General features: G+C 41.2%; 1 protein-coding gene across 2 annotated transcripts in view; it reads right to left on the bottom strand.

Moving 5' to 3' along the window:
* The window catches only part of GABRB3 (gamma-aminobutyric acid type A receptor beta3 subunit), a 109,100-nt gene extending 88,931 nt beyond the window's left edge, over positions 1-20,169 (bottom strand). Inside the window, exons 1-3 of one of the 2 annotated variants that reach the window (XM_030453183.1) lie at positions 20,018-20,169; positions 19,753-19,844; positions 19,526-19,593 (exon numbers count right to left, since the gene is read on the bottom strand). In XM_030453183.1, coding sequence (XP_030309043.1) covers positions 19,526-19,593; positions 19,753-19,844; positions 20,018-20,097 — 240 coding nt within the window. In that variant the 5' untranslated portion in view covers positions 20,098-20,169. The remainder of the gene's footprint in view (positions 1-19,525; positions 19,594-19,752; positions 19,845-20,017) is intronic. The other variant, XM_030453187.1, reaches the window with a different exon arrangement.
* Positions 20,170-21,097: the final 928 nt, after the last annotated feature.

The following is a 21,097-nucleotide window of genomic DNA, read 5'->3' as shown; positions in this document are numbered from 1 at the left end:
ACTACTACATGTTAGTAAGTACATAAAGGTTATTCTAAGCCTTTATTTTCCCACTTATGCAGAAGAGATCCAGCAGGCACACAGCACCAGTTTTGTTATGCACCCCTTTTACTTTGCCAGGAGCACTTAGCACTATAATCAGGAGATTCCAATCACACTTTAGTTGCTTCCACATTGCTAAAAAGTATTATGGCATCAAAATCACTCTTTGTCTGCCAGAATATATTGATTTTGATAAAATGTCACTGAGAAAAAAAGTTTGACAAAAATTAAGGTTTTGTTGCAGTATTTCAGTGAATATTTCATTATAGCTTCACATTAAATTAGCCCTACACTGAAAAAAATCAGTATTCCAGTAAAAACCATTTTGACTGCTCCCAAGAAACATTACTTTTTTAATATGTTCTATTGAAAATATATATTTATATGATACTTTTTGTTGATTCTAGGCCAAAACACACATGCAAGTAATAAAATTGCAATGAAGTGGACAGACTGGTTCCCACAAAAGTCACTTAATTCATGATTTGCACCTGGAAGTGTCCTCACGAGAAGACTTCACATCACAACAAATCCACTACTTTGTGTCCTCCTCCCCTGACTTCTTTTGGAAGGCTTCTACAGGGATTCTTCATACCCTGCAAGAGCTTTATTTTTTCTTTAATCAAGCTTTAATTCCTTGAAAGGCAACTTGTGCTTTTTGGCTGCCTGTTTGATGGCAGCAGGAACCCATGGTGGAATCTGACAGCTCACAGCTGTGGTTAAGGTAGGTCAGAGAACATAGAGCCACTTGTGACTTCTCTTGCATCATCTGGTCATTCTGTCAAAATACTCTTGAAAGACTTTGAATAACCCACTGGAGAGAAATTAGTGCTGTTCACAGCATCACAACAGACTGAGGAAACTACTATAAGGATAAGTGTCTCTGCTCCTCTCTGTTCTCCCACTCTTCAGCATACCTAAGGCTCCATTGACTCATTTCCAGAGTTTTCTCTGGAAAACTCAGTGATGGTCCATGGGTAGATAAAAGTGATGAAGATGCAGAGGTGAAGAACTTCAAGACATACCTACTTGGAAGTTAAGACTGTGTCAATGAAAGGTCTTTGTGTGTAGTGGGAACCATAGATTATGTCTAATCTGAGACACCCAGGAACTCATCACTGAGTACTGAATAAGGGCGTGTGTCTCCAGGAGTTGTACCTCAAGAATGCCCTGACCACAGGACAAATATCCTGTTTTCCACTTTTTTATGATGCAAATAAAAAATTTTGCTGTGTTTCAAGAGATGTAATCTCTATTTGATTTTCTGTCTTGAATTTCATGGCGACTTCATTCTGAAGCTTTATCTTTTTGGAAAGAGAGGAGTTACAAGTTCTTGAAAGACCAGTTGGTGATCTGCTCCCAATTCCTAACACACATTGAAAGATACAGATTTTAATGGCTTTCAAAATGTTATGTTTGTTTTGGGCTTTATTTTTTGAAGTTCACTGAAGCAATCAGAAACCTGCATCTTGGGGATTACACATTCCTGGGGATTACACATTCCTACACTTTATCCTGTAGAACTCAGTACTGGAAAAGGAGGAAAAAGGAGCTTGAGGAAAAGTAGTCTCAGATATAAATTAATTCATAACTTAGTATCCATAGAATTTGGATTTTGTCTTTCTGAATTCACAATAACATAATTCAGACATTACTTCAGGAAGATTTTTTGAAAATAGTGCAATTTAAAGCAAATGAAAAGCTGCTCAGGACAGAAGTCCACAAATTTAGGGCAGGGTTTACAGGTTTCCCCTTTACAGCTGCGGAGACACACAGTGCTTTATACTGTTTGTATACAAGTTTTCTAGCATCCAGAGGCAACAGCTGGTGAAAGCAAGAAACTTCCAGAAATCTGCATGAGTGCATGGAGGTAGATTTCACTGCAAGGTTAGTGATTAACACCAGACAGCTCTGAGTATGTAACTAGCTCAACAGCAATGAAGGCATGTGGCATGCATTGTAACAATATATTGTAAAAAGCAGGATACACAAGGAAAAACCTGACCAAAACTGTTATCTAGATATTTAGCTATCCTTTATCTAGGAGCACATTAGTTAAATAAAAACAATCATCTAGTTTAATATGCCTTAGCTTAAGCATTATGAAACCAGCCGCAAGCAGATATTCCTGAACTGGGGAAAAAAAAAAAAAAAAAATGCTATTCATTAAATATCTCATGCTAATCCCAAACAGAGATATAATACTGGGCTAAGAGATTTTTTGGTATGAGCTGATACAGCAATTCTTACACCTGTTTACCACTGCTTCTCATAAACAGCAGAGAAATGAGAATAAAGATGAAGATACCAGTTCACAACTAGTTGCTAATTAAGTGATGAATAAATAACACATCAGATGGGAATGTGCTTCAGTGCCCCAAAATGAAATGACAATTCATTCTAAAAATGGGAGTCGGTATGGCTTTGTGTTATCTTTATTAGCACTGTAGTTCAAATTGTGAACGTGTATTAGAAGCAAATCTGCCAACTGTTCTCCTATACTATAGCATGGTTCATGCTGTAAAGCTGTTTCTGAGCATGTCAAGTTTCCTCTTTTTGGATGGGCACAAACCAGAGGTGCTCTATGTCAGCCAACCAAGATCTCCAATTATAAATTATTGTGCAACCCCTTAAACCAAACTAGAGCTACTTCTACTGAAGTACAGAAGTTCTGCTCCCAGCAGAAGCTCTCAATTTGAATACCAGGCACCTAACTGCATTCTGCACCCAGCTGCATTCTGCCAGTCTGTACCTACTGGGCTGCACAGTACCAGACTTTTTCACCAAAAAAGACCAGATCTCCATCACTGGTCTGGAAAATGAAGGACATGCTTTCTCTCCAGTGGGTGGCCCCACACCATAAGACCATTTAACTCCTTCAGATGGAACTTTGAGACCTATAAATGGAATGCGATTTTCACAGCTATTTTAAACGCATTATTAACATGACATTCTGGTAATCAACTGCCTTACTGGAGTACATCATTGTACCTTGCTTTTGTTAACTCTCTCCCACCCATGTCAGGCTCGTCACTAGAGCAGTGATGCATTTGGGCAAAATCAGACCCTCTGGACCTCAGGAGTAGCTCAAAGGGGTGCAGAGGCTGCAGATAGGTCTGATAGCTCAGTGCAGAGAAGATATTTGTTAATGAAAATCTTACAGATTGCTTCTATAGAGCTGAGATTTGGCTTCATTCTCCAAAATGTCATGTTTCCAAAATAGATAGTTTGCCACTTTTGTTAACTTTATAAAGACTGCAAAATAATCCTATGTACCGTTAAAAAAAAATTAAAATTATCTGGTTTGATCAGTACACATCAAACAAAATTTCACCTGTGTTAACTTTATTGACATTTTCCCCCTTATCTCTTATGCATACCAAACATCAAATAGTTGCATCACAGAAAGGCTCCAGTAGCACCAGGGATGAAAAGCATAGGGTGATAGAATCCACAGCCAGCAATGTCACCCAGCAGGGACAACCAGTGCATCATCAGCCATCAGTCTGAGGCTTGCTGAGACTGGAGTCATGCAGTTCCTTCAGAAAAAAATTTTTTTGGGAAAAACTCAACTGCAAACATTCCTGCAGCCTTCTGCTCTGAATTCCTGATGAGAATTCACCTTTGTTTAAAGTTCAACAGGCTTAGTAAGGATGTTTGAGTCAATGCAGTACAGCCAGTATATATAAAAAAAGCTGAATTTATTAGGCTTACAGGTCAGCATATAAATTTCTCCGATACTCTATGGCTATGTGTCTACTAGTGAATTAAACATGACTAGAATATTAAATATATACTCTGGAAATAAGAATGAGGCCATCTGGCAAGAACATCTCAAACTCTTACTATCAGACTTTCTCACCCTCCAAAGACAGGTGGCTACAGGCTAGCTGGGTATCAGAAGTGTCTCTGGTCCATGCAGACTCCTCAGCAGCACCTGCAAAGCCTTTGAGGAAACACCAGCTGACAGAGGCCAAATCCACCCTATAAAGAGTTCCAAGAATTTATTAGTAGGTTTGGCTGGACTTCCAGTAATCAGGAAAAATCTCCAGAACTGTTGTGATTGGCAGTGTTGTCTATATGTGTGTCCTCCCTGCCTTTCTTGTGTAAGTCAAGAGAAGGAGCCAAGAATTGTGGTGGGATGGCAGAAGAAACACAGACACACACACGTACACATGTCAGGGAAATTTAGTTCCTGGGGATATTTCTTTGTGGTCCAGCAGTAACTATTGAACTGTAAAGTCTTTAATAATTTCTTTGGGATGTACACTAACTCTAAATGACACCGAGCCTCTGGAGATTATTGAATTTTTAATAAAACATTTTTTCTCCCCCTTTATCAGTGTCTAATGTTCTAGTACATTTATTCCCATGAAGGACAACCAAGAAAAAAATGGTGTTGGACCTGCTGGTAGATAACAGACATGGAGTTAAACAAAACTTTGTATTCAGTTTCTGTATTTTTCACCAGGAGTTTTATTATTAAAGGATTATTAAAAACTCATTTTGAAAATGTACTGATTGTGTCTTCACCATGTAGAGTTTACAGTCAAAACAGCTGAAAGGGAAAAATGGGGAAAAAAATAGGAAAAATTGTCTTAAACCAGCTTCTTCCTCTGATCCCAAAGTGGCAAGACTGAGCCAGCTACCAGCATGAACTGTAGCAAAACAGGGACTATAGAGACACGAGGCTGCCAAGTTATCAGTGTCAAACAGACCCTGTAGCACACAAATTCTGCCTTCAGCTCCTCCTGACAAGCTTCTCTCTGTATCCCACCTAGATGGAAAGAAGGTATTCACTCCAGAAAGGTATTTCCATCAGTGTTTTTATTCCCTTCTGCCTGGACAGAAAAGTCTCCATGGGTGAAACAATGTGTCCTTGTGGCCAGGAGAGCCATTGGTATCCTAGAGTGCATCAGGAAAACTGTCTCCAGCAGATCTAGGGAGCTTCTCCTTCCTCTCTACTCTGCCCTGATGAGACCACAACTGAAATACTGTATTAGTGTGGGCTGCTCAGTTCAAGAGAGAAAGGGTCAAACAGAGAGGGTCCAACAGAGAGCTATGAGGATGATTAAGGGACTTGAGCATCTCTTATATCAAGAAAGACTGAGAGAACTGAGGCTGTTTAGCCTTGAGGAAAGGAGGCTGAGAGGGGATCTTATTAATGTCTACAAGTATCTGAGGGGTGGGTGTGGGGTGGGTTTCAAGAGGATGAGGCCAATCTCTTTTCAGTCGTGCCCAGTAATCAGACAAGAAATAATGGGCTTAAGTTAGAACATAGGAAATACCACCCAAACATGAGGAGAAACTTCCTTACTGAGAAGGTGACAGAGCCCTGGAACAGCCTGCCCAGAGATGTTGTGGAGTTTCCTTCTCTGGAAACTTCCAAAAACCTTCTGGGTGTATTCCTATGTGGCCTGCCCCACCTTACCCTGCTTTGGCAGGGGAGGTTGGACTAGGTGATATCTAGAGGTCCCTTCAAACCCCTAAAATTCTGTGATTCTAACACACTGAACTGAATGCCAGCCACAGTTCTGCTACTTGTTTTGCTTCTTTTAGAAAGGAGAGAGAAGACGACCTAAAATTCATAAAGATCATTGGACAATCAACAATGGTAACTCTGAAGAAGTTTTTTTTTTTCCAAAGTGTTTTCAGAAATTAGTCTTGTAATTATACATAACTCTCCTGCTTTTAATACACTATCCAATATTTACAGCACAGTGGTCCTATATTGGGGGGGAATATGCATTTAGTGGAAAGTGTGGCCACTTCTCCCTGTCTAAAGCACTTAAGAATTCAGGCTATGATACCTGAGTAAGAATTCCAGCCTCAGTGTGAAGATTTTTGTGTCTGTAGTTTTTGTGCCATCCTATGAAGACACAAGGGGATAAGCTAATGGTCAGGATATTGGCATTAGAAACTGGATTGATTTGTTTCTGCCAGTCTGTGTGACAGCTGACAGAAAATGGGTCAAACCCCCTTCTCTTTGACACCACTGATATTGTACTACTGCATGTAATAGCCAAATCTGATGCTGTGTTTTCCCTGGAAAGTAAAATGTGTTCCTCAGAAGTCTGATATCACATAATGTGCTAAAAGAGTTTCCTCTGGGGTTTTTTTAGTCAATCAATAAAATAATTGTCTTGGGGGAACATTGGCTTCATGTTTTTGAGCACATGGAGGCTGCAGCTCCTTTTGAGTAACAACCTATTTACCTGTGCTTTTTTGTGAAAAACAATAAAAATACCTTGTCCCTGATAAGCTGAGATAACCAAATAAAATCGAATAGAATTTTCACTCCACTGCAGTCTTGCAGTAATCTAAAAATTGAACAATTTGCCCTCCCCTGCCTTCCTTCCCTGCATTCTCTAACTCCATTAGAAACAGACAAAGTTTGTAGTATAGATCACTACAGCAAAAACACAGGTAGGAGTAAACTGGAGAGTTGTTTTATTTTTCAAAGGTCTGGCCCTCCAGGTCTTCTAAGGATCTGACTCATTTATTTACAGGGCACAAATGTCTGCTATTCAAACAAAAGAAATAAACAGGACAAAGCACAACAGTACCATTAAAACAAGCACTTTCTGTTTTCAAAGAAATTAACATGTCTGTACTGACAGCCATGCCACACTAGTAGAGAAGGAGGCACAGGAAAGGATTTGAAGCTGAGCATTGAGCAATGAAGCAGGGCCCCAGCTATAGGCAAGGGCATTCTGAAGAATATGAAAAAGCCTAAGTGGTAGTGGATTGGTTGTGCTACAAGAACTGATGAAAAAATATTGCACTTCTTACAAAAAGATGACTGGAGAGTAACAGACATGAATATTCTGCAAGGGACAGCAGAGAGGAAAAGATGGGCATTTACTAGTGGTACAGCCTAGGACAAAATCTGGTTGCAGTGATAGATGGCCACAATTTAATGACAGATTGAAAAGTAACCCTGACACTTTCATCATTTGATTGCCTTCATCAACATTACATCTAGTCAATTCTTCACACCCATTTTTTCCATGTAACTGAAGACTTATCACTCATCTTTGAAAGGTAGTATTTCATTTGGTGTCCTCCAGAAGCAATTAAGCAAATCCATCTTCTGGATATTCAGCACTGCTACAGCATTATTGCTGTGTTTTCAGCAAATTCTTTAAAAGTGATCTATCACCAACTATAGATTCATTGTAACATTTTATTTCAGATTTGCTTTGATTTTATCCCATGAAAGAGTTCACAATAACATAGAAATGTACAAAGAGTCACAGGGGATTTAAGAATGTTGTTGTTGAACATATGCACATAGTAGGGTGCAGGTGATGTTCAATATTGCTCTGTAAATGTTATCATCAAACAGCATACAGGGTTGCAAAGAATTTTAAAACTCATTTATTACCATGCTATGCAGTAGCCAGCATCAACTACACAAGATCAGAACTAGCAAGCTAACTGTGTGCCAGAAAATAGCAAGATACATTCGTTTTTACCTTTATTTAACAGGAAAAGGACTAGAACAGACATCAGAAAATGCAGCCTCTTGCTTCAGAGCACAGTAGATGTAGATAGTCAAGAAGAAAGAGATGGAAAAACTGCCAAAGATTCATACAGGAGGCTCGTGAGATTTGGTCACTTTCTTCAGATATTAAAAAAAAAATCATCCAGGGACTTTTAGAGAAAAGTCAGAACAAATGGCTATTACTTCTCTTTTAAAGACAGCTGTTCAGTGAGCACCAGCAGTCAAATTAAAAGGTATATTATCTGAGTGGAATAATTCTTTTTGCAGTTAAACCATGTAAAAAGCCTTCAAGCCAGCAGGTTACCAAATGTCATTATACATGTGTCTCTGTGGGTAAATAAGAGGAATGTTAGGCAAGATTATAAATGAGATCCTTTTAGATGTGACTAATGAAGGAAAAGGATAACATCACAAGTGTTAGTGCCAGATCATTTCTTTAGGAAGGCTAAGCAAATGGAATTTTCTTCAGAGGTTTATTTTTTTTTTTAAGGTAAAGATAAAGAAATACTTCACTGATGAATAACAAGATTACTCTATGCAAACCTCTGGCATCCCTTTCCAAATTACAGCATCAGCATCCAATTCAGAAGGCACCAAACACCACATAAATGGGTATGCCGGGAAAGACGCAGAGTATCAACCTTGATGCAGTACTTTACAATGAGGTTAATAATAGATGAGCATGCAACTAAAATGGGTCTACTGGAAAGATAAGCTGATCAACTATCTGAAATGCATTTTCTAATTTGCTGCTCATTTTTTTCCTCCTTGTCTTTTTTTTTTTCCTGTCCATTTAAGGGGGAGAGTTTATAAAAAGAATTGTAGGCAGATAATCAACATTATAAAAATAGCTAATCTATTCTGAAGCTAGCTGAAGCATTTTTCCTGGAAAAAAATGAAAGAAATGCCAAAAGAGACATCTTTTTTTGATTAAAAGGAAATTAAGCATTTCCTCCTTGTAATTTATTTCTCTTAGTCACCTCTTGCTCATCACAAAGGTATTAACTACTTCTCTTCACATTCAATAATCCTCTACTGCCCAAAGACAATGTGCTTTCTCTGTCACACGAGATAAAGGTGAAGTCCTGTCCACCTCCTCTGGGTAATTAACTTGCACCTACATTCTAGGTGCCTAATGAAGGTTGAGTTGTGGACTTTGCTATTTTCTTTAGTTTGCTTGTACTCAGGAAATTCTACACAGGAAGAGCATTACCTACCTAAACTGAGGAGGATAACTCCATCTGATTTAAATGCATATTAACTGCCCAGCATAGCTGGCTCGGATGCTATCTCAAGCTTCTCCTTCCCTTCATTGCTATCTGTCATTAATCTAGCAGAGACTTCTGTTCCATGTTGCAGTTCAACAAACAGCTTTGCAACTATGTGGAAAGTCACTGCCAACAGGTTTGAAGCCAGGCAAGACCATGAGAAACAGACTGTCCCTGAGAAACCAGTTTGCAACAGCAGTTTCCCAATGTGCAGAGTATATTCGTCCCCCTATTTTCTCTGTAAAACATATTCACAAAGTGAGAGTCCTGACAACAGGAGATGACTCGAGAGGACACACAGGTGGCATTCACTTCATCCAGGTGAGCGTTTGAGCCAAGCCACCTTCCTTGTACAAAAAATGGAAAGAATCAAGCTTTTTGCCACGCATTACCTTCTAGTATAGGTACTAACAGTCAGATAAGATGTATCACTTTCTGAAGAGTCAAAGTTCTCCCACTAGAAAGGGTGACTAGATAATGTCACATGACTGCAATAAATTGCACTTTTTTGATACATCTAGGCTAGCAAACAAAGTGAGACAATGAGTGTCCTGGTCTGAAGTACAAGTGGTGTTGTTTCATGGTGTGGCATTGCACATCTTGTTTAGATTACCTGGATCAACATCTTTCACAGCACAAGTAGCTGCACCTGAGCTGCCTACAGGGAATGGGCCTGGCTTGTGCTAACCCCCAGCAATTCCTAACACAACACCTGGAAAAATGCTGGGCCAAATGCCTGCCAGTGACTTTTAAATGTAGCAGATCCACAGCTTATAGGGTCCTTTAAAAAAATAAAATTGAGTTTCGTATCTATTCTGCAAGTCCCACAAACGTTACCCTGTGTGAAGTTTTGGTTGGTTTGGAAGATGTTTTTATTATCAAATAGAAAGAAAGCTGTACCTGTTAAGAAATGTTTAAAAAGTCAAGTTTCCTTATCTGAATAACCTAGGAGGTCAGGAGCTAAAGTAAACTACTGCTGGTGCAGAGAAACACAGTGTGACTGTGTTATATTACAAAGAAGGCCTAACTTTACCTTTTGTTTTTTTTATGAATAGCAAGACTTAATGCATTACACAGTACTCCCACCTTGAGTTAGTGTATTTTAAAATTCAGAGTTTAAATGCATTTTTGTATTGTCTCCTATTTTCAACTTCAAAATTTTAGTGCATTTTACAAGTCAGAATGGTATCAGAAACTACCAAGAAAAATAGTTATCTCTTTACAAATTAACTTTTGATTACATTAAAAAAAAAAAAAAATTCCCCTAGTTTACATTTTAGAATTTCAACTCTGGCAGATCTAATTTCTTACTCTTCCAGACTTATTTCCCCACTGAAAAATGTGAGAGGGTCTCAGCTTCCCTACATAGCCAAGCTCAGCTCCTGGAAGGGGAAGCCCCCAGGTATTTGACTGCACCAGCCCTGTCTCCAGGAGGACTCCAGGAGCAGAGGGGTCCCACCCAACCATGCTCATGTGGCGTGTGAGATGGATTACACCTCAACATTTGAGATTATAACTAAGCCATGAGCTCATGTGGTAAGCCTGTGATGGATAAGTTACCACCTGAATGGAAGAAGTTAAAATATCCCTCATGATCAGGACACAACCAGGTGTGACTCAAGGGAATTAAGCTCTTACTTTCAAGTAACTTTAGGGTTAACATAACAGCAGAGTGTGACAGTGGGACTATCTTACATCTCAGTTAAAAGAGAAAGGGATGAGCTATTTTTAATCATGTGGATTTGAGCAAGCTTTTGAAGCTTATCTTCTTGGTCCTACCTGTATTTAGATTCAGGACTCACACAAAATGAAAAGCCCCCCATAGCTCAAACTGTATACAGAATTTTACATGAATTAATTTACGGGGTGATATTACTTAGTGTTTCTGAATATCAACTGTGTACCAGTTCAGCACAGTCTCTTACTTACCTTTGAAAAGACAGGTTAAGGAGGAACAATAGGATTCATCTCAACATAACCTGAGCATCCACCCTAGGTCAGTCGACTCCTGTCATTGTCCTTTCTGTCCCACTACCCTGTAAACACTTACAGAAGGCACTTCTGGAGGTCTAGTCACCCTTCATATCTTAAATACCTGTCTTAGAAGAAAAAATACTGCCTTATGGAACTGCTTCTCTCTGTTAAGGGAGCTATGATGATCAGCTCTGTTCATACTCTGTTCAGATGCTGGATAACCTATTTAAAGGTTGTGAAACAAACCCTATTCAAGAACCCAGTCCCCCTAACACGACCATCCTGTACACAGTTCTGTACTTGCATACCTCCACAGCTTCCAGAAACTCTACTAGCTGCAGCAGAAGTACTTCTGGCATCTCTGCAGAGTGCTGTATTGTGCCGTGGAGACATACCCATGAACTAATGAAAATTCAACATTCATATTAGTATAAAGAAAAAAGTCATTAACTGCTATTGAACTGCCAATTATCTGGTGCAACTGCAGACCTCCCAGCACAGCTGTTTTACCTTCCCTCTCTGCTGTATGCAATATTACATTCACATTGCAGGTTACATTATCACAGCAACCCGTAACCAGTTTCTAACTGCTGAGAGAACAAATTATTTTGCCAAAATTATTGGTTCAAATCTGTAACAGTGAATAATGAATTAGACATGCCTAGACTTGGAGATTTTTTTTCCTTGCAATATCTGCAGTTATAAGAAACTGTGAAATTCAATTACAAATATTAAATGAACCTTCCTTTTGATATTATTCTTCTTATAGCTACTTTTTATTACTCTGTCTCATAGGGGAGAAAAAAGAAAGTTTGTCCTTGATAAGCTAAAACCCCTAATGGTAGCTAAATATTACTCAACCTCTCCCACTTTTATTATCCTCCAGTAGTGATGGATTGCCCATGACATTACTTGAGTATAAGTTCTTTATACAATCAAATCTTTATTAAAATGAAAATTGTGAGGACTAGTGTATTGTTACTAAATGATCTCAATACTCTGGTGACACCTAAACAGAAAGTACTCTCTCTGGGAGCCCTGAGACACAGAAAGTCTCAAGTCACAAATCATGGGAGGTTGCAATTATACACTAGAGAAGTATAAACACGTATTTATTTTATTCTTCCCTAAGCAACCACTACCAGCCAGTATCAGAAAGAGGACACTTGGCTAGGTGGACCTTTAGTCAGATATGTCATGAATGTTCCCGTGTTTGTTTGTTGTCTCCTGCCAATCATGACATTGTCTGCCATTCATTTATCAAATTGCTCAGCCTTCTGTATGGATACAGAAATTAAATCATCTTAATAAGCATGAATAGGAATCTTCATATAAATTTTACTTTTTCTCTCTTTTCTTCTGTCTTCAAAGGAATGCAAAAAATTGCTAGTTATAAAGTAGGTATAAATCCATAAATTTTCTGTGCAATTATCACTCCTGTATAACTTCGTCTACTTCTTCATTACTTGGTCATGATAAAAGGTTGTCAACAGAAGTAAAAATTTACTTATGGTTACACAGAAGTCCCAGGTTTGTATTTTACAACTCCTTCTTTGTCTGACCTGTATATTTGTACATGTGACTCCTGCTGCAATCAGATCAAAGATGCCAAGAAGACACATACACAGCTTTGGTAACAAAATGATATCTCAGATGGTGTTTCCTATCCTTGTAACACTGGAATGCATTACAAATCACCTACAGGAGACTCTGGATCTTCTGCAGCATCAGCACGAGACCAGCAGGGCCATTTAAAGCCATAGAAGGCATGTTTGTATGGACAACCCAAGGGAGCACAGACAGAAATGATAATAAAATCAGAGAAGAGATCCACAGAAATAGTGTTAGAAAAGATTGCAAGGAATCATCTAGTCTCTCCTGAGGCAACAGCAACACCATTGGAACGTGGTGCAAGGAAAAACCTGCAATGAAAGTTATCCCACAACAAATGTATTTAGCTGAAAACTAATCTGAAATAAATTCATTAATTTCTTCTGCTCTTACTTCAGTCAGTTCTGAAGAGCAACTCTTCATCCTCCTCTCACCACCAGCTTCCTACATATTGGAAAATGCATGTCCTTTCTCCATCCTATTTTTCAGTGCTAAACAAACCCATTTACTTCAACACTGCCACATAAGCCCCATTTTCTAATTATTTTAATTAGAAATATTTGTTTCCCTTCTTTACACCTTCTGTTTGCTTCCACCTCCCTGAAAGCCCCTGCAAAAACACTGGACACAGCATGCTTGCTCAGGCTTCATTAACAGTGGACAGAGAAACTCCTGTGTCTCATAAATGACACTTCTATTTACACACCCAATAGCAAGATGCAGGGTTTTTTCTCAGGTTTTTTTGGGTGTTTTTTGGTTTTGTTTTTTTTTTTTGTATTGCACTTGTAACCTGGATTAACTTTTTCACTGGCTTCAGACTCAAGTCCAATAAGACCTCAATATCCTTTTTTTCTGCACTGCTGCTTAGACAATTCTTTCTCATTTTAAACAGTGGATTCTTTCTTCCTTACAAAATGTAGCACTTTGTGCTGTTTTTATTTAGGTCCATTCCTCTAATTTATAAACATCAAATTTCCTTTAGGCCCCTGATTTTTTTTAAAATTATTCCAGGTTGATACGATCACAAATTGTTTCTGTTTCATCATGGAAGTCAGGATGATTCGACATTGACAGCCGGACCTGGCTTTTTAAAAAGCCTATTTCCACTCCCCAGCAACATTAACCACCTCCTTGTCTCTGCATAAGCAAGTATTTCTTCCCCTTAACAGCAGCCACTTTCCTCTGCAGATAAGCAGAAGCCTGTCATCAATCCCCTTGGCCAAACAAGAGTCATTCTCTTATCACACTGTTTGCTACAAGCACTTCTCTCTCTGACAACAGCAACTACAACACAGGGCAGGAGTGGAGAGACAGTGTGGCAGGCTGAGGGAGTTCACAGGTACTGTCCTGGACAAGAAAAATGGATGAAGCCCAAAGTGAAGGATTAGAAAGAAGGCAATTCTTGTCTCCAGCTGGCAACTAAAGGGCCAGTAGCCTGCTATGACAAACTGTCCTCCAGGAGGAGTGCTGTTGCTGCCATCTCCAAGTGGATGGATGCTGGCTCAGCACCAACACAGTGAGACAACTCCTTGCAGGGCTATGCTGGCCTCAGGAGATGCTTCCCTGCTCAGGCTGTATTTATTTCTTCTTCTTCCCTTTTTGTCCCCATCTACTAAACATATATAAATATATACATATATACACACACAAAATTCTTTATATATTGCCTATCTGCCACATCTATTTCATACGATCTACTAATCTCCCTACGTACCCTAAATTTCAAAATCCTTAAAAGCAAAGATCAGTATAAAATGTTATGTATTCTATTTTATACTTCTGTGATTTCTGATCAAGTTATAAGCACTGCACACATGCATCTGCTTCTGTTTAGAACTTACGTTTGCAATGAAAATTATTATGTAATCACTCTATACATAAAACTCCTTTAATTTCTGAATCTGAGTCTTCAAAGCAAAATATTTCACAACTCAGTTATGACTTCCTTCATGAGGTAACTTTGAGATTCTGCTTATCAGGTATTTAGAAAGTAGCTGTTCATGGCAGGAAATACAAGATACATTTATGATAGGAAACACAGGTTACACTTCACCATGTCTAGCTGCAGCTACCCAAAGACTAACCAAGTTGCCTCAGCTCTCTCCATAGCCATTCAGAAAAGCCTGATTCCACAAAAAAAGATGAATCCTTCCATCTTAAAAAAAAAAGCAAAACAACAAACCACATAAGTCTGAAGTATCTGTTACAAATCAGCACTTGCCTCCTTCTCCTGATTCCAAAAGGAGCTTTGGATGGACAACTAAGGATAATCTCAAGGTGCCTGCTGTCATTTTGGATGCCCTGGATTATGCAGGACACCTGCACAGCACTGGCAGGTACAGCACAGGATCTATGAGAGTCCCCTACTATTCTGGAGAGGCATCTGGAGTCCAAATGGGATACCTTGAGATATCTAAAATATCTAAGAAACAATATTAAAGGGTGGTCTTTTTTTCAAGACAAATAGTTCTCTGGACTCCATCACCAGTAGTGATAAGAATAAGACTTCATTGTTTAAACCTCATGTGCTGATGTGATAACGTGCACAGAGCACACAGACTTGTCAGAGGACTTGCAAGAGATCTGCACCAACCTGGATTGGAAATTGTAGGGCAAATAAGATACCATGAAACTGAAATGACAACAGACATCTTTGCCTTAGCAGCCACATTCTGTTCTACATTCCCATTAACAATGATTGCAGAGCTTAGCAATCCAGCCCATATTAAGACATCTACATGAACTGAATCCTACTCTTTTTTTTTTTTTTTTTTTTTTTTTTTTACATTTAAAGCAAGCCATGATAAATCTCATCAACAGAAGTGTGAAGTTTCTGCACCTTCAGTTGGTGGAATATGAATTAGTTCACATAAAAATAATTATTTAGGCATCACTACCTAAGGAAAGCAGACAATATTTGCCCTTTAGTTGACCTGAAAGCAGCAACAAAAATAAAGTTTGTTAGAAAGATGTCAAAATTGCTTTGAAAATCAGCAGGCAGCCAATGAAGTCCATACACATACTTTCAGTTTTACAATGGAACATATGCCAAAATAAAAAATTACAGTTTTAGCATAGAAATCATTGCAAGTTTTTCTGAAACAACAATTCATAAGTTTTATGGTTTTATTTTATGTCAGACTAATTTACTGAGTACAGTATTCTCAAAACAGCAGGATGACTATATAGCCAATGATGCCTCCTGGGTTTTGCTGGTTTAATTTTATCGAAATTAGAGCTTTTGAAAAACAATTCTGAAGTACCCTCTATACACAAAAATAACTCAGACAGCACTTAAGAGAGCGGTAGCACAAGTTTCCTTTTCTACAGGAGGTAATACTCTTCTCTGCAAAACATTATCTCTAAGGAGATAGGTTTATTTTAGCACTGATCCCCTTGTTTTCTCTAACCAATTTATAGCTTTGCCTCCTATAAACTACAAAACACTTCCTAAAATGATAGTAAAATGAAATTACAGCACCTTAGTCATCCAGCTATAATAATGAATTTAAAGAGGGGGTTTGGAGACTCAGTGTATTGATTATTTAACTTCCTAGGTATAAAATGCTATGGGAGTATTTGGGTGCTTGAAAATTATATGCCTAGAACTAACTCATTTGATTCACAAACCAAATGTTGAACAAGCATCAGGCTATAAAAATTCACAAATTTTGGTTACTATTGATGAGAAATAGGCTGACAGTTTAGTAAAAGCAAGAGAACAGCAATCTTTTTCAATCCACATCATCTAAGAAAAAAATACTCCTAAAAACACAAAAAGTACAGAACACAATCAACACAAATCATGTAAAATGATAAATTATGCAGCTCTATCAATAGAATCTGAGAACAGTAATCTTCTATAGTCTTTATTTGTAATATGATTTACAGGATTTTGTCAGTATTATGTCTGCTATTATTGGTTAGTATTTTGTTTACATTACTGTACATTTCACAAGCATTTTCACCAGTTTTAAATGCAATTATTGGAAGTACACACAAGAATAGGTTGGTGGTTACGTACCCAATTAATTTGTGGAATAGGCAAAAAATAATGGGAAAGCATACACAGGTAGATCAAGGATACAAAGCAGATATGGAGATACACATATATATGCTTCTGTCTATGGATGGGCCATTAACAGACTGGAGACCTTCCTTGAAGAATGAACTTCTTACATTCAGCTTCACTAATTCATTCTTCCTACCATCTATGTAGCTCACTGTTCCTTATAAATGTTTAGTATTTTCAGTATGATGTAAATAGTACAGCAGAGTGAAAAGGTCAATAATGCTACTCAAGATTTTCAAGATGTTATGAGATCAAATAGAAACTGCTTGTTTAAAACTTTTCACTAAAAAAAAATTGATACTGTGCAGTCCTGATACTTTTATCAGTCCTCATGATCCAGATTCATGTTTCAGCATCAGAAGCATCAGAAGCATGTTCACTGTTCCATGCCAATCTAAAGATGCCCATAGCTATTCAATAAGTCTATTCTGAAATATAGCTACAGGTAGCCTGGATGTATAACAGCAAAGGACTTTTAATAATTTTCAACAGAAAGACTGAAAATACACAAAGAAATTTTTTAAATGCTGGAAATTGAAATAAATAACTAGTAACTTGGGATTCATAGAGAAATACATTACATATAAGCCTACAGTGAGGGTAAGAGAAGAGTGTGGTACAAGCTGTAATTCCTGTGTCACTGAAGGCTACATTAGAAGCTTCTTGGAAGGCAGTACAATAACACCAGCTGTAATAACTTTTTATTTATATTCATAAAATTGAAGAATGTTAATTCTCTGGTTATTTTATTTTTAATATAGAGATGAATTTTAACAAGCTAATTTATAAAAGGTTGCACCAATGTCTAGATTTAAATCTAAGGCATTAATAACCATACTACCACAGTTCACAGAGAGAAATTCCTGTAAGACATTTCAATAGTTGGTGAGGCTAAAGGTCAATGCTCACAGTATCTGCTTGGAATTAAATGAATGAATATGACAAAGATTAAAAGTGTAGCTGGTAACCAGTACAAAGTTCAACAGCTATGCCTTAGGTCTTCAAACTAACGTGACTTTTTTTTTGCCTTCCACATTACTATCTCTGAACATGTACTTCAGTAATCTTGAAAAGCTCCTCTGCTCATCCTTAGTCATAATTTCTTTATATTTCCTCAAGAATCTTTGCAGATCAGTATAAAGTTACCTAAAATAACTGGAAGTAATCACTTCAGGCAGTACTTGACTTCTTTTAATGGGAGAAGAGACAAGCTCAGCTGAAAGTCCTATTGTAGTAAGAAACTAAACCAACCAGAAGTCCCTTCTGCTCATTTTTAGTTCAAGTAAACAAAGTCTTTGCAACAACAGTACTTCAGCAGCTCCCTTCAGAAACATGTATTTGTTTTTGTTGTGAGATCAGTATTGGCATTATAAAGACTTTGCATGGCCCCATGAGAGGGCACAGAAAAACCCTCTGCTTTTTTAGAGCTCTGACAACTAATGAGAAACAGTGGATACTGACTTGTGGGGCAGCTAGAAACTGTAGTAATTGGTATGCTGCCTCAGCATCTGGTAGGAAGTGATGGCACCCATCCTCTTCAGGAGCTCCTGTCTCATTCAAGATGCAATTACCCAGTCTAGCAATATAACAAGGAGTGTAATTACTTACTTTTCCTTATACCCCTGCTACACTTGGTTGGACAAGTTGTTATTTAAACCTAACAGGCTTTGCCACAGCTGGGAAAAAAAAAAAAAAAAAAAAAAAGGCACAAAATGCACTATGCATACACCTATCTTCTTTCCAATCTTGCTCTGCCTTTCTCTGATATTTCTTGCCTGTGTGGCACTTCACATACACAAAGGGTTACAAATTAATTTAATGCATAATATAGTGCTTCCCAAAGTCTGGAGCACAGCCAAAGGTGGGGAAGGTGGCAGTGGGGATAGTGAAATCAGACTTTTCAATTACTCTTCAAAAACAGCTCCCGTTTTTTTGAGAAGCAATCCTACGTGTACAGAAAAGCCTGTGGAACATACAAGGCGTCTCTGCAGCTGCCTAAATTTGCAGGAAGCCTAAAATAAACTTTTTAAAGTAAGAACTGTTTAATTTGTCCCTCCTGAATGATTAGAAAGGCAGGCAGCAGTGAAGTAGCAAAAGGTTTCTATCTCAGAATGCCCTCAGGAGGGTTAGGATTAATGAAAAAACACAGTTTATGTATAAAGCCAAGCTTGCAACACTGCAACAGTGCATTGAAGGAGGCGTTGGTATCATATTTACTAGAAGATATCTAGGCTACTGAAAGCATAGAATTATTTTTAATGTCATGTAACTACAGCATTGCAGAGTAGGCTAGTAACTACCTCAGGTTTGCAAAAGGAACAATCTGAGATCCAGAGGGAGCAGGCAGTTTGCTCAAAAACATGAAAAATCCACATCAGAACAGCAATCCTACCTTCCAACTCCAGACTATCAAATTGCACAGACCCAGGGACCAAAACGCAGAAAGACACTAAACACCTGACTTTTTCTCCGTGAACCTGTGGGGACAGCCCCACAACAGTATTGCTTTGGCGAAGCAAAATGACAATTCCTTCAAAGCCCATACAACACCAATAATTAAACACACTCGCACATGTCAGACCCTACACACTGACAAGCTGGGCTGTTGCGAAGCCTGAACCGGGCAAGAAGAGGGAAGACGCCGACAGTCCCCATCTCACCACTACCCGCCCCGGGAAACCCCTCGACTGCCGCTGCCATCCCGTCGGATGTGGGGCCGTGGCAAGTGCCGGTGGACCGGCGAGCTCCGATCCACGGCGCCCGGGGTGGGGAATGGGGAGGAGGGAGGGCGGAGAGTGGAGGAAGGGGGTCAGGTGGCCCGGTACCCCCGGTTCGGCCGTGCCACTCACACTCGAGGAGGCGGCCGCAGGCAACGAGAGGGGAGAGGGGGCAAGGGGGAAAGCGAGTCTCCAGGGAAATAAAGTTTTCAGGCAGCGAGGGCATCGCTCGGCGCCTCGCAGCCACTTCATGCGAAGGGAGGGACGGGGAACGGGCGGCCTTGACCCGCCGGGCGGCATCCCGCGGCGACGGCCGGGCTCCCCGGCTACTCACCATATTGACTTCGGATACCATGTCGATGCTGGCGATGTCGATGTTCATCCCCACGCAGACGGGCGGACCTGCGGGCAGAGGAGACCGTTACCCGCCGCCGGTCCGCGACGCGGGCGGGCAGCAGCGCGGCCGCGGAGGCTCCGCCATGCGGGAGCGGCGGCTGCCCCGGGGCGAGGGAAAGAGGAGAGGGGAGACTCCGGGCAGGGAGTCCGGGCAGGGGGACTCACCTCCGAAATCTGGCCGCAGGCGGATGTCGTAGCCCTTCAACAATTTATCCACAGTTTCTTTCACGAAGGACATGTTGCCGGGATCGTTCACACTGTCGGGGCAAGAGAGACGGGGGTGTCAGGCAGAGGAGGCAGAGGACGGGATGCGCGGGGGTAGAGGGGAGACGGCAGTAGCCAGAGAGGGGGGAGGGAGTGTAGAAGCGCATCAGTCTGTTCCCCCGGCAAAACGCATCCTGCCCCGCTGCCAGGGCACGCTGGCTCCTACCTCTGGGCGCAGCAGACCACGGCCACCAGGACGGGAGCGGAGAAGATCCCGAAGATCTTGCCTCCCCCAAAGCCCCACATCCCTCCGCTCCGTGCTCCCTCCGCGCAGCAGCAGCCGCTGCTGCCGCCGCGATCCGGCTGCCCCGGCTGCCGCTGAGGAAGAGGCGGAGGCGACAGTCCCCGTCGTCCCCTCCTCGCCCTTCTCCCCCCCCAAACCAAAAATCCTCCACCCTCTACCCTAACGCCTCTGGCCGGCCCACGGGGGCCGCCCGCACACACGGCTGCGTCCAACCTGCGGCCGGACGCCGCCGAGCCCCGGAGGAAGCCGCCCTCCGCCGGAGCCCGGCCGCCTGCCTCCCTCCCTCCCCGCCGCCCGCCTTCCCCGCACGCCGCCGCACGCCCTGCCGCCTTCCCGCCAGCCGGGAGGGGAGGGAGGGACGAAGGGAATGGGGGGAGGACGCCGCCGTCCCTCCCGGCGGAAAGCCCGAGGGCGGGCGCCGTGGGCAGCGGGGCTGCAGGGGACAGCGGCGAGGGGCGGTGGCTCCCCCGGCGCCGCCTCGGGGCACGCCCGGCTCGGTACCGCGGGAGGTGGTCTGTGCGGGGGTGATTCCTTGTGGTCTCCGCGGGGGCGCTCCCTGTAGCGGGCTCCATCTCTTCGGGAGGCTGAGGGGGATCCTCGGGGTGGGAGCGGGTCTATGGGGCAGCCCGCCGAGACGGGTAAAAGGGGGCTGCCCGGCGCCGGGCCGGGATGAGGAGGGACCGGGCCTGGCCTCAGCCTCTCCTCTCTGCCCCTCGGATTCCCCCATTCGGGGTGACTGAGCCTATCTGCTCCCGACCCATCCTGGGAACCATTCCCAGGGAAAAGACGCTGGGGCAGGAGAGGCAGCTGGGCTGGGAGCCCTGTCCCGACCTGCACAGGAGGATTAGAGGGGACCCCACCATGGCCAAGGGTGTGGGTAGTGACCCTGAAGATCTTTTAAGCCATCCCTGTGTGAGGATGCCATCAGCAGAGGCAGTCATCGTCGTGTTTTGCCAGGCAAAAGCTCCTCTGGCGTATAGGAGCACACAGCAGGGCTTGTTA

Source organism: Calypte anna, chromosome 1 (assembly GCF_003957555.1).
Source record: "Calypte anna isolate BGI_N300 chromosome 1, bCalAnn1_v1.p, whole genome shotgun sequence".
NCBI lineage: Eukaryota > Metazoa > Chordata > Aves > Apodiformes > Trochilidae > Calypte > Calypte anna.
The sequence above is the reverse complement of the archived record's forward strand: the minus strand, read 5'-3'. Positions and strand labels throughout refer to the sequence as shown.